The sequence below is a fragment of the Anabrus simplex genome, chromosome 5, assembly GCF_040414725.1.
Source record: "Anabrus simplex isolate iqAnaSimp1 chromosome 5, ASM4041472v1, whole genome shotgun sequence".
NCBI classification, from domain to species: Eukaryota; Metazoa; Arthropoda; class Insecta; order Orthoptera; family Tettigoniidae; genus Anabrus; species Anabrus simplex.
Window position 1 is genome coordinate 96,886,065 of NC_090269.1, and position 14,165 is coordinate 96,900,229.

General features: G+C 37.1%; 1 protein-coding gene across 4 annotated transcripts in view; it reads right to left on the reverse strand.

Annotated features, from left to right (window-relative positions):
* The window catches only part of LOC136873792 (kelch-like protein diablo), a 273,434-nt gene that overhangs the window by 247,510 nt on the left and 11,759 nt on the right, over nt 1-14,165 (reverse strand). For all 4 annotated transcript variants that reach the window (XR_010860175.2, XM_067147027.2, XM_067147028.2 and 1 more), the window contains exons 2-3: nt 12,821-12,943; nt 5,432-5,733 (exon numbers count right to left, since the gene is read on the reverse strand). Coding sequence is in view for 3 of the 4 variants with exons in the window: in XM_067147027.2 (XP_067003128.1) it covers nt 5,432-5,733; nt 12,821-12,943 (425 nt within the window). In the remaining variant the exon portion in view is untranslated. The remainder of the gene's footprint in view (nt 1-5,431; nt 5,734-12,820; nt 12,944-14,165) is intronic.

A 14,165-nucleotide genomic window follows, 5' to 3' on the forward strand; every position in this document is an offset into this window, starting at 1 on the left:
TCGACACCCCGAATAAATAGCTTTTTTTTTTTTTTTTTTTTAAAGATACGAATATGACAAGCAGATTAGAGCAGATGTAGGATGCAATACTTACATAGAAATGAAAATGTTAGCAGAGGATAGGGTGGCATGGAGGGCTTGCATCAAACCAGTCTATGGACTGATGACTCAAACAACAACACGTCTCATCTTTGCTTACTGCTAAGTTCGGAACTACCACGACGAAAACGTGGTCGCCAAATGATTCCTGCAAATTACACACCAGCTTCGATAATGCACAATTTTTGCACTTTTTATTATATTATGGTACCGTATATAGAAATCTTTAGTACGAATTACACTCGTTACGGATCTAAAAGGAGGCAAACGTAGTTTCCTATTTGAACAACAATCATGTAACATTTTATAGTTCCGTTTTTATGAGTTTCGACTTGACAGTTAGCCGGAAGTCAGCCGGTGGTGCCAAATTGCCACGAATACAAACAGCTGATTTACGATACACATTCTTTGTAGCAACATACATGATTCACGTAAGATCAATAATACACAACACATTTAGGATAAGGCTACAAGATAAAAATATGTCAGTGCTCGAACAGATAAACCGTGAGAAAATTAAATTTTTACTCACCATCTAGAAGATCTCGCGTTGCTGTAAGATTCAGTTTCCCATAACGAAGGAAATAATCCTACAAAGCGAATATACCACTCATTTCTCAGTCACTATCGGACATTGTCATCGTCTGTTGAGGTTTCACTCTCGCCTGACCCCAAAGAGATAATAAAGTCTTCAACATAATCGTCTGAACTACTTTATGCCCGTTCCTTCTCGCTATCCACCACATAAACTGAGTACTGGGGCTTGTTTTGTTTCAAGAGATGCATAAGATTCCCCTTCCCCATATCATCGCGAACCGAAATATTGTTCTACTTCAACCACTTAATCAACTCATTCTTTCTAGCCGCCATTGTTGGTGCTTTGTCAAGAATGACTCTCTAACATCACAAACAATTTCCCGGGCCCCGCTCCTTAGTGGAGTACCGGATCCGAAGGGCATTCTTCTCTTGGGAGCTTCATCCTTAAACGTAGGCGTCGACATGACAGAACATCAAATTCACACACGGGCCTAAAATTCACCTACTATATAACTACCGAACGAAATGTTAAACTAAGCTACTATACAAAATAGATCACCTGTTACACACTATTTACTACAATATAACGCGCTATACTATTAAAATACTAAACATTACATTTATAAACTCTAAACTGCGAAATATAAACGAACAACAACCTAGCACAAAGACACACAAAGACCGCGAAAAGAACTGAGCACAATACAACACGCAGCTGATAGCACGTGGTTACAGTAAACAACAGATCGACAACACTGCTAACCGCAACTGGAGTCTAACGCGCTCTATCGGAGCGATCGGCTGTCTATGATTGGCTGTTGATTAATTCACTTACCCTCCGCCAAAAGGCAGCGCTCAAACGTCAAGTCGAAACTCATAATAACTGAACTATAGAGGTAGTTGGCCAAATGATTCATGCCACGAGATAACAGCTGTTCACCACCGGCCATACCGCTACCATTCAAGTCAGTTGCTGTATAACGAGACTATTGATAATATATCATAGTATCTATTGTCCCTCGAGAAACTATACAATCGACCATTCTCGTATTTATACTAAACAAATTTGAATATTGGCTTGTGGACAAGAATGTTTGGAGTGGTGTGAAAAAATATTTATAAAAATGAGTTTATTTCATAGATTGTGGTATTTGTGGTGTTATTCACAAAATTTGCATTATTTTGTGATTTAAATTCACTCCTGGACAACAAGAAATGTGTAAATACATGAAAATAAAACCATCCTAGCCCTTAAAACGATTTTTTGTTTTATCGCTAATTAACAAAAACTAACACCTCTAGTAATGGGAGATTAGAACGCGCAGGTTTGGACAAGACAGACTGGTTTATGAATCCTCCCTGGGTCCTCATGGAATGGGGAATAGGACTGAAGAGGAAAACAATTTTTAGATCTGTCTATGAGAAACATTATAGTTGTAAGTAACTCTTGAGTCACAAAAAAGGGACACACTCAAGATCACAAGATACTCCCCCCCCACTGCACTACAGCCCTTGAAGGGCCTTCGCCTACCAAGCGACCGCTGCTCAGCTCGAAGGCCTTCAGATTACGAGGTGTTGTGTGGTCAGCATGACGAATCCTCTGGGCCGTTATTCTTGGCTTTCTAGACCGGGGCTACTATCTCACCGTCAGATAGCTCCTCAATTTTAATCACGTAGGCTAAGTGGACCTCGAACCAGCCCTCAGGTCCAGGTAAAAATCCCTGACCTGGCCGGGAATCGAACCTGGGGCCTCCAGGTAAGAGGCAGCACATTAACCCCACACAACGAGGCCTGCATGATCACAAGATACAGTAAGGACAATAAATATGTAATTGTGATTTATTTTCTACATAATCACTTACCAAGAAGTGTCAAAAGTTGTAAGCAATGTCAAAGTAATCCCTAGTGAAAATCTAGATGAAGACTAGGGGCTGTTAGTTGCAGATATTACAAAGAGAAGACCACCTAAATTGCACAAGAAAAGAACACCAAAAATAAAAAGTTGAGAGACTAACTGAACAAAGGGGGCAGGAAATGTTTCAAGAGAATACTGTATTTGAAAGTGGTTGCCAAATGACGAGTTGAGATCTGCAAATGAGGAATAGGACAACCTGAAGAAAGCAATCATGAAGAAAGCAGAGAGAGAGAATATGGATGACACAGCCAAATAAGAAAACAGCGTGGTGGAATGATGATCTAAAAGCTGCTGTCAAAGCTAGACATGGCACAAGAGCTTTGTACTGAGCCACAGTGCAAAGAAACCAAAGTGAAATTCAAGACAAACTGTTATTTTACCAAGAAAAAAAAGATGACAGGTTAGTTGATATTGAAAAATGGAATGCAAAGAAAATCTTGCAAACAGAATGGGGCAAGACAAACACAAGAAGCTCCTGTATAGCACTGTCAAAAACAAAAAACATAATAACTATCAACACATAGAGCTTCCAAATGGAGAGCAAAGCAAAGTAATCTCCGTACAGGTCATGAAAGCCCTTGGAGGGGTGGAAGGTAAAGGCTTCCACTATCCGTAACCTCGGCACGTGGTGGGGTAGAGTGGTTAGATCTATGCCCGGCCGGCTTTGCCCCCAGGAATTAACCTGGTACTCACTTTTGGTGTAGGCTGAATGAACCTCAGGGCCATGTGCACCTCCGAAAGTAGAAATCTTGTTTCTCAAATTTTTCGACTTCCTGACTGGAGATCGAACCCACGTCCTTCCAGGTGAACCAAGCACGCCTTTACTGCCTCGGCCAGGTAGCCTCTTCCAAATGGACAGGTGATTTGAAATAAAAGTAAAATATTACAGGAGTTCAGCAGATATTTCAATCGCTTACTGAACTGTAATACAAATGATAACTAACCAGACGATGACCCTCCAAAACCTATAAACAATAATGAAAGAAGTTTGATCCAGATGGAATTGGAGACAACAAAATGTCTGCTCGATGAGCTCAGTGTAGAAATGATCAAAGCATTTGGAGAATCTGAAATACAATGGTTGTACACAGTACTAAATAAAATTTGGAAAGAAAATGAAATTTCCACAGACTGGAGGCAAGGTGTGATCATTCCACTAATTAAGACAGATGACCTAAAAAGGTGCAATAACAATCATATAGATTAAAGATACAAGAGTTCATCCTGATGACAAAAATCGGAAAATGTGTTGAACCTAAATTTAAGGAAAAACAACATGGATTTAGACTGTATATATCAATCCTAGGCCTCATTTTTTCATAAAAAAAACTCTCTGAAAAACGGTGGGATAAGAATAAAATTGATTTCTTAGATGCTATCAAGGTATATAATCAGGTAGTAAACTCGATGAGATAATAGCTCGAGTTAAACAACTGCGCCATGTAATAAACTTATATTTATATTCTTGAAAGAATTTTATGATTAAACAACTGTATCAAGAAACAAAGATCTGTGTGCAAATTCAAGGAGGCAGGTCAAGTTAGTTTGAAACCAAGAGTGGAGTCCAATAGGAAGTTGTCTATCACTACTTCTCTTTATTCTTATAATGGATGAGGTTATAAAAGCAGTAAAAAGAAAGGATCAGACAACAAATGCGCTTGTATTTGCTGATGATATTATGCCATGTGGTGAGAAAGAAATAAGTACCGGTACAAGCCAAAATAGATCTTAGGCAAGAAGGGTTTTAAAGAATGGGACTGATCATCAGCCAAACTAAAAGTTGGTATGGTGATTAGTCAAGTGTAAGAGCGTAGTTAAGTGTAAGAGAGGACTACGCGAGTCCTAATTTTACCACTACTAAAGATAGATAAATAAATAAATAAATAAATAAATACATACATACATACATACATACATACATACATACATACATACATACATACATACATACATACATACATACATACATACATACATACATACATACATACATACATACATACATACATACATACATACATACATACATAAATAAATAAATAAATAAATAAATAAATAAATAAATAAATAAATAAATAAATAAATAAATAAATAAATAAATAAATAAATAAATAAATAAATAAATAAATCTATCTTTGAGCTGTCCACCTGCACATAGAAAATGTAGAAGTAAATATTGATAACTTTGAATGAGAATATATTACAGAGCTTCATTTCTTCTAACAAACCTATAAAAGCCAATAAACAGACAATATAATACAAGCTGCATAAAAATTCTACCACTCCATTCATCAACTACCTTGGGATGACATTTTCTCAATCTTTCTAGATCACATTGTACAAAACGTATCTGGTACCAATTCTAACTGAGAACAGCTATTCTGACTGGATCTGCAATCGCTTACAAGCCACTGAAATGAAGCTCTTCCATTCTTGTCTCCAAAAGACAATGAGGGGAAAAATACAGAATGAGAATATACCCGTCAACAACTTGGATTTGGCGGGAGTCTACTGGAAACCTTAGAATTAAGCAGATTACATTGGTATGGACATATGAGAAGGATGGCTCCAAATAGGAACCCGACAGTATACTATGAATGGATTGTTGTTGGCAAGAGGCCCAGAGGGAGGCCTCATGATTGTTGGGGGAAAAACAATTTCAAAGACTTTGCAAAAGTAATGTAAATGGCAACAAAAAGTAGAACATCAACTGCAAATGGACAGGATGAATTGTAGGAGGCTTGTTAACACCCACACCCAGCTTGCTGGTGCAGAGAACTAACGACTATGACATTCCACGAAAAGGCAAAACTACTATAGCCCCCAACGATTCTGTAAAGTAGAGTTTGATAAATCACTTGCATATTAATAAGAACTTACTCTAGGGTAAACTGTCTTGCTTTCACTTGGAGTTCAGTACATGCATGGGTTTCAGCAAAACAATGGATCCCAACACAATTAGTAGTGTCCATGTGGCGTTCCAAGAAGAGACAGGCCGCGTCCCTCACTGGAAGGACCTGCAGGAGGTTGGCAGCAGACAGAAGAGATTGAACATTAGCACGTGTGATGACAGTAGTGCTAGTGTAAGCGTAGTCCAGGAGAAGAGACATCATAGGGGCTTCCACCCCATTTACCGCGACAACAGCCTGCCTTGACTCAGCCAGTTTACTGGTAAACATAGCCTAGAAAGAAAAGGAAAGAAAAATTAATACAATCAGACCAGCAGTTTGAGCCAGTCACAAAAATTTACTAATTCAACAGTATTTTACAACTGGTGCACTTCTTCTGCGATACTAGGCCACCCAGCAAGAATCACCTATTAGGTGATACTAGCCTTAAAAGCCTGTACTATTACATGATATGAAATTTAACACCAACATTTGCTGATGAATCCTTGAGATAACGAGTCCTCCTTCACTTCTCTTCTTTATGTACAAGAGGGACCCAGAGCCACAAACACAGTTCTCTCGCAAGTTTCACCAAAGACGTATTAAGAGGTTTAACCCCAATGCTGCCAAATAAAATTTGGAGTTTTACTGTGAAAATGCTCAATTAAGCAATGAAAAATGAATATTTAATTTTACCTCAAACAACATGATTTTCTTCTAAGTGTAACAAACTACCTAAAAGTAATATTTTGAGAATATTGACATTCTGCACAAGTACACTGTAAAAAAAAAAAAAAATTTACTTTTGTGGTTAATTAATAGTAACTGACTATTCTTGTTCACAGAATTACTCTAGAAAACTAGGAAGTACTAATGTAACAAATATCTGACATCAAGGAAAATACACTGAATATATACACTGCAAAAAGACAATACCAATTATCCAAAAAAAGTACCTCATAAGGTGGAAAGATTTCGGAAGAAAATTTAAAAAAATGCGGGAGTAGTGGTCAGCCAAAAACTGTCTCAAAAATAGGATTCGAGGGAGGGTTCGGGACACATTCCCATACCTATTTCTACAGCAATGAGCGCCTTGATATCCTCTGGTCGTACGTAGTCCATTTCCAGTAGTGGATGGGCGGAGAAAATCTCACAGTTGTATCAGTTTTCAATCAAAAATAATCATGTCTCTCGTGCGACATGTTCATAAATTTCTTCAGGGAACAATTTGGTAAAACACTCAAATGGTGAAAGCCCTTCAATATTTTTCACACCGGTAACCCCGCAAGAATTAGGTACGTTATTCAAAGCAATATCCGACCATTTCATCACGTCTCGGACTTCTTTCCATGCACCAGACACAACGAACCTAGGACTATATGTAGCCTCACCAGACTCACTGTTAGTCTCACTACTGCCGTCATCACTATCACCGATTTCCAACTCTGATCCACTATTCACGTCACAGAGAAAATCGGCATCATCTTCCTCCGTGTCAATGTCTGACATACTTTCGGAAAGCCACTTAGAAATGTCATCCTCGGGTATCCTTTTCTTCGGCTGTGCACTCATTATGTCCTGAAGTCATCTTGTGCAGTGTAAATTACGATTTTAAAACTTATATGTGATTAAAATACACCCACTTCCACACACAAACAATGTGATGTACGAACAATACACTAGCGGGCGGGAAGAACGGCGGGACCCGGCGACTCGCGCTATTTAAAACTGACCTCCTTTGGTCCGCCACTAGGCAGCAGCATGCCGTAGACCAGTGTAAATGCTATTTTCCCTCCTTTTCCACTCAAGTCGAACATGGCATCACATGGTAATAACATTCTTGAAGCCGTGGACTAAAGTATAATACGGCAGTGAGCGGAGTGCAATCGCCGTTCGACTAAAGTCGAACATAAGATAGGAATACGTTCTCAGTTCAACACGGACAAAAAATGAAATTCTTAGATTTAAATAAAAAGTCGAACATGGCAGCATGGCGGTTAACGTGGCTAGTAAAGTTCACTAAGACTACACCTTTCCCAATTGTATTTAAGATAGTATCAATTGTATTTCATATCGGCAAATTTACTTTCAACTGTATTTCAGAATTCCATTTGAGAACCTGACATTTGTACTTCAGACTATTGGTTTTCAGAAAGTATTAATTGTATTTATGATTTTATCAATTCCATTTGAGAAACTGCCAGTTGTATTTCAGACTAATCAATTAGTTCTCAGTATCGATTGTAATTCAGATTTATCGATTCTATTTCATAAACTGTCATTTGTATTTCAGAAGATGGCATTTGAATTTCAGAGAAGGGGTATGACAGACGGCAGTGGAAGACATTCATTTTATTGGCATGGTAACAATTTATTTATACTGAATTCTTGTAATTCACTACATACATTACCATAAAATGGAGTTAAACAGTAAAATGTGCTATTTGCTATTTATGTATGTTGCAAAAACCAGTAAAAAAAAAATACCATGCAGACATTTATTACATGAAAAGTGAGCTGAATCTCGAGCAGAAGTTGCTTCTGAAGATAGATCTGAAATTCAGGTACAAAAGTTTTAGACAAGTGATTAATGAGGACCAGGAAAGGATAGTTAGATGTGCAAATGAGGTAACTGTGTAGCTTTGAGTAGCCAGCAGAACATAAAATAAAAGCCTATCATCGGGTTTGATCTGGTGATGGTCTGGTGATTACAGACCATTAGAACGGCAGTAGGCAAAAAGATGTGATTATTGGATAGATAAAAGAACACTGTGGCCTTACCTTGACTCAAAAATGATGCAAAATATTGCATACTTTAAACCTACAAGTTTCTGTTCACTGTAGGTAACTACTTAGAACGACAGTTATTAACAATCAAGCTGATTCACAATGAGCCCATTACTATAAATTCTGCACCAAACAGAATCAAATGAGTCAAATATGTCCACAATCTGAACCACCTCATAGTGCAAAGGAACCAGATAGTCTGGACTGATGAAACAAATTTCAATTCGTTTTGTAGATAAACTCGAGGTTGTGCAAGACTGGTACTCGGGCGATACAATTTTGCCCTGAAAGCAAAGTCCTTAATACCCATCATATTGTTACAATTTCTGCAACAGGATTTCTTAATATTGAATACCAGAGAGGTTCTTTTACAAAATTGAACAGCAAACACATGTGTTGAGTCATTACTGAACCAATGGCATATCTTTCTGTTTGAAAGGTATACTTTCTTCCAGGGAAAATGGGTGGAAAAATCTTTATAAGTATGTTAGGAACAGAAAAGGACCCAGCCAAGATGTGTCAATGAATGTCCAGAGAAGGTGAGGTAATTACTAACAATTTACTAATAGCTAATGAATTAAATCATTGGTATGGGAACGTATTTAATGATCAGAATAGCCTGGCGATAGACCTTATCGATAACACTGATTGTTCTCTCTTCCAAATTAGCTGTAGAAAAATTCAGGAAAGAATTAAGAACGTAAGGAAAAATAAAGTCAACAGGGACTGATAATATTGCTGGGGAGGTTCTGAAACTGGGAGGTAGAGCTATTCTACGCTATTTTGAAATACTATTTACTGTGTCTCTCAAAAATACGCAAATTCCAGATGACTAGAAGAAAGCAACTGTAGTCCCCATGTTTAAAGGAGGCAACACACTGCTAATGGACAACTATAGACCCATTAACCTTACGTCCATTGTATGCAAACAAATGGAACACCTCAGTTCAGAATATCGAAGGGAGAAAAGATTCTTTCAAGATATTAGCAAGTCATTAGACGAAGGCTTGTAAGTTGATGCTATTTCAATTGATTTTGCTGAAGCAATTGATGTAGTACTGCATGACATTCTGATCTGAAAATTGGTGGAAATAAAAACTAATATAAGAGTGGTTCTGTGAAACCGGGAATTTTTGACAGACAGCACACAGTGGGTAAAGGTGGAAAGTAAATACTCGGATGAAGTTTCTATAACGTTGGGAGTAGTACAGGGTAGTGTTATAAGGCTACTCCTATTTACGGAGTTTATCAACGATCTGCTGAACAAAATTCAAAGTGAATGCAGATTGTTTGTAGACGACTGCATAATATACAGAAAAAGACAGAATGCTGGCGATAACAGGTTATTACACGCCGATCTAAATATACTACAAAAGTGAGTATTTAATAACAAAATGAAAATAAATTCTCAAAAATGCAGTCTCATAAGAATGGGAAAGAAACAAAGGCAAGGGGACTTACAATTCAATCCTAGAAGTAGTATAATGAGTACGATAGTAAAACTTGGGTGGGAGAGACTGTCTAGAAGGAAACTAACACAGTTATGTGCCATGTATAATGCCTACACAAAAAAGCCAGCTTGGGGAGAGTTGAACAGTTGACTACAAAAGCCCAGTTACATAAGTAGGACAGATCATCTGCATAAAGTAAAAGGTAGATTGCAGAAAACTAACTATAGTAAATATTCATTTGTAAATTGGGGAGCTGATGATTGGAATGCATTACCAAAAATGTAAGATGCTTCAATTTCTTGCAATATTTTCTTTCCATGGAATTGCTTGTTGTACTCTTCTTGCTGTTGTTGCTGAGTAATTATGTGTTTACTTTATTATCACACTACTGTAATGATAATTACCACTGTGATATTTCCCAATTGCGATGTACTTGTTTATTATAATAAAAATAATAATATTGGTAATCAGTTGGTTGACCTGGTGATTGTTGCCGATAATGCACCTTGTCGTTCAGGTTGGGAGAATGTTCTTAATGAAACTCCAGCAATATTGTTACAGTTGGCTCTTTAGCCTCTAATGTTAAACCCAACAGAGATCTGGTGCAGAAGACCTATGTAAAAAGCCATTTTGGAATTCCAGACATGGCTCCACAGATCATAGAACAAAGGCTGATTTACTTAGTATAACTGATGAAGCAACAAACGCAACTGTTGGTAGCAATTGTGCTCGTTCAGTACAACAAGTACAATTCACAATTCATCATATTGCAGCTTTAGCTGTGTACACCATGCCTGTTTGGATGATAAAATGCAATCCAATTGAAGCTTTCTGAAGTACATCTGTTATACCCAGAAATGGAAGTTACTAAATTTAAATACAACTGTTATTTCCTGAAATAAAAGTTACTAATCTGAAATGCATTTGTTATTTTCTGAAATATAAGTTAATAATCTGAAATCATTTGTCATTTTCTGAATTAAATGTTATTAAACTGAAATGCATTTGATAATTTCTGAGGGCTGATGACCTGGATGTCTGCCTCCTTTAAACAACAAGCATCATAATCATAATTTCTGAAATAAATTATCTTCTTCTGAAATACCACTGGAAAATGTGAAGTCCCTCAAAATCATGTAACTGGGAGTGAGCAAGCACCTAAGTTATACAATTCACCAAAGTTATAGTTTGCAAATTGTAACAATTTGATATCACCAACAGTTTTAAAATTAAAGTTTATGATGAAAAAGCCAGTGGCAGCCTCTTTTTATGCGCTAATGTGCTGTAGCACACTGGTAATTAGTATAATTAACACCACAATTCTTTAGATAATGAGTCCTGCACTTTTCTTTTTTTATGATATAAAAGACACCTACAGCCATAAACACAGTTCTCTCGTAAGTTTCACCACAGAGGTGTTAAGAGGCTTAACAGGGCTTAACAGGCTTCCAACATATAGAGAAACTTTGACTGTAACTGGAGCTTTCAGTTTTATATAAATGACTATAATACCAAAAGAGCAGTACCACTAATTCAGTTCTTCTTGACCAGCTACTTAAGAGAGACAATCTTTCAAATTGTCACACTGTTGAGAATATTAGTCACAAAATCCTCAACAGAATCATACCTTTCTCCGAAACACCAGGTCACAACAGCAGTTTAGAGCCCTTGCTATCCTCTTAATTTAGAAGAATATGGCTGCTAAAATCAAGGGGGTTCAGCTCTTAAGTCATCGACAACTTCTGCAGCAGAAGACAGCCTCTTGTTCTCCTTGTTCTATGCACCATTTTATAAAAGAAACTGATTGAAATCTCTGAAGTACTGGTTTAGCTTGCGCTCACAAGGAAGTAAGCATATTGCACGATTACAAACACTGTGCATAAAAATGCTAAGTGCAGATACATTGAGGTAAATCAAATATTGCACTACAAGACTTGCAGCCAATATATCGCTGGTTGCTTACTCAACCCTGCTCAATAAATATGATTTCTCATAGAAGCAGCAAAACAACTGGATTCTCCTAAATTTAAGGAATATTTTCCTGAACGAGGTAATGTTCCTGTCCTAGCTTACAGCATGCTAGAAAAACTTAGACTGAAACCAAAAGCTTTCAGTTTTATATCAAAGAAATAATACACCTGTTATAAAAGGAGTCCATTTTTCTTGTTTTCTCCAATGGTTATTTAATTAATTAATTAATTAATACACACTAAGACATTCCAAAATCATCCTCCTGTAAAACAAGTTTTCCCTGTACACAAAAGCAGATAGACTATAACCAAATTCCAATTTCAACAAAACTGGTTTATGTTAGCTCCAGGCATGAGCAACAACCAACTCAGTGGAAGCTGAACTGCAGCAGATGCACAGTAGCCAGAATGCACTAAGATGAAGTCAGAAAACATTTTTACACTTATTAAGGTGTTGAACAGAGAATTTTAACATTAGAGGGTGAAGATGATCAAGTGTTAGAATCTGGACTTAAAGAGAAATTGTTTGGGTGGTATTCCTTCATCTTTTAAGCAGAAAGACTTAGAACTGTAAATCCGAACCAGTGACTTCTTTTGCCGATGACCGACTCTAGCAATGACAGTGACCGTGACAAACATCCACAAACTGCCAGTGAAAATTCATCTCAAGGACGTATGCCTAATAATGACTTTCATAATAATGGTGCTGATGATGATGATGATGATACAGGTGGCAGTGGTAATACTTCTCTCCTGTGAAGGAGGCAGATGTAAAACGGCACGGTGACTCTGAAATTCCGGTTTACATGTTGACGTGCTTCAAGAAGTATCGCACATTGGTCAGATACAGGCCATAAGTACTAAGAAACATTCTGGGTAACAAATGGTTTCAGCTTCATAAATAAAATTATTTTTCCCTGTAGAATAATTACAGTGGTCTAGTTAGTAATTCTTGCCTAAATAAATCAGCGTGGAATGCTTAAGAACTAGGAATTTAAACTAGAGTGCAAACAGTTAATTCCTCATGCAGTGACCAGGTTTCAAACTGTGATCGCTTTGGTGAAAAGCCAGTGATCATGTCACTTGGCTATCAAGCCTCCTTAAATTGATATCAATGAACAAAGAGAATGATCACCTGGCAATCAAATATCATAAAATTTGAACTTCACTCACCTTAAAATATGGACTAAAGGAAGCCAAAACATTTCGATGCGCAGGAAATTTAACTCCATCAACAGATAAGGTAACATCACAGAAATGGCCCTCTTTTCGTAATTCATTTAAGCCGAGCAGAACCTACAGACATGTGTAAGTTAAATAAATATTATATAATGAAAAGGTCTACAATTTACAGAAAATAGCTCTCATACAAATTAAAGTTGAGGGTAAAACTTGCTTATATGCACTGCAGCATAAATTACATTATTTTGAAAAGTAAATCATATAAATCTTACTTGATGAATTCAATGCCAAGGCTAGAGACCCACCAACCCGCCCCAAGAAATACATTTATAACCTAACATCATATCATAAACTCCATGGGAACTGGATGAGAGAAATGGATGATGATCATAATCATCAAATTCTGTGACATTTTTCACATGGTTTGCATGAAGAGCCACTGCCATTAGCTGAATTTTATAAAATATGGTATCTCTTCCAGAATTCAACACAGATGTGATCATCAACTGCAGCACAATAAAAACTCCAAGGCACTTGTTCAAACAACACCCCCTCAACTGCAAGGGGAGACTCTTTACTATGCAACCCTGACGATTTAGACCAATGGAGTGTCACATCACTGCAAACCACATTTGTGCAGACCAATCCAGTGTCACTTAGACACATTTCATCAAACGCTGGTATTACTTATTTTTAAAAAAACATTACACTTGAGTGAAGAGGTGCTAGTGTTTTGTCTATCGCAAATGGTGGAAGATGGCAGGCCAAACAGGGGACTGAGTACAGCCATCGCGTACGTCCCCCATTATTGATAAGAAAAGATGAATTTTAGAGGAAAAATTGTGACTGCTTCAAATTCAGAATGGAAAGTGTGTTGTTCATTGAAAGGCTAGAGACTTTTTTTTTATCAAAATTGGAACAGTAAATAAATATCATTACGGATAATAGTAGCAACAAAAGTGCATTGAGGTTTGAGGAGTGTGCAGCAGAGCAGCTAGGAACTTGTCTGCAAGGCGTATAAACAAGTTCTACTAAATTCAGAACCAAAAAGTAAAAACTGATAAGGTTACGTCTTGAGTACTTACATAATACCAAAAAACTACTAGATACCATTTTGAGAGCTGGAGTCTGACAACAATAATAAAAGGGTAACTAAATGACTAAAATGTAAGAAATATTGGGAATCTTCTACAGCAGAAAGTAGAACAGAACACTATTCACACTTGATAGTACATGGATATCCAGCATTATTTTTTGAATTTTCAGTCCATTTCTAAGTTTCCTTGGCTAAATATATTGCCGTGATTAATCAAATATAATCCAGTTGATAAAGAGC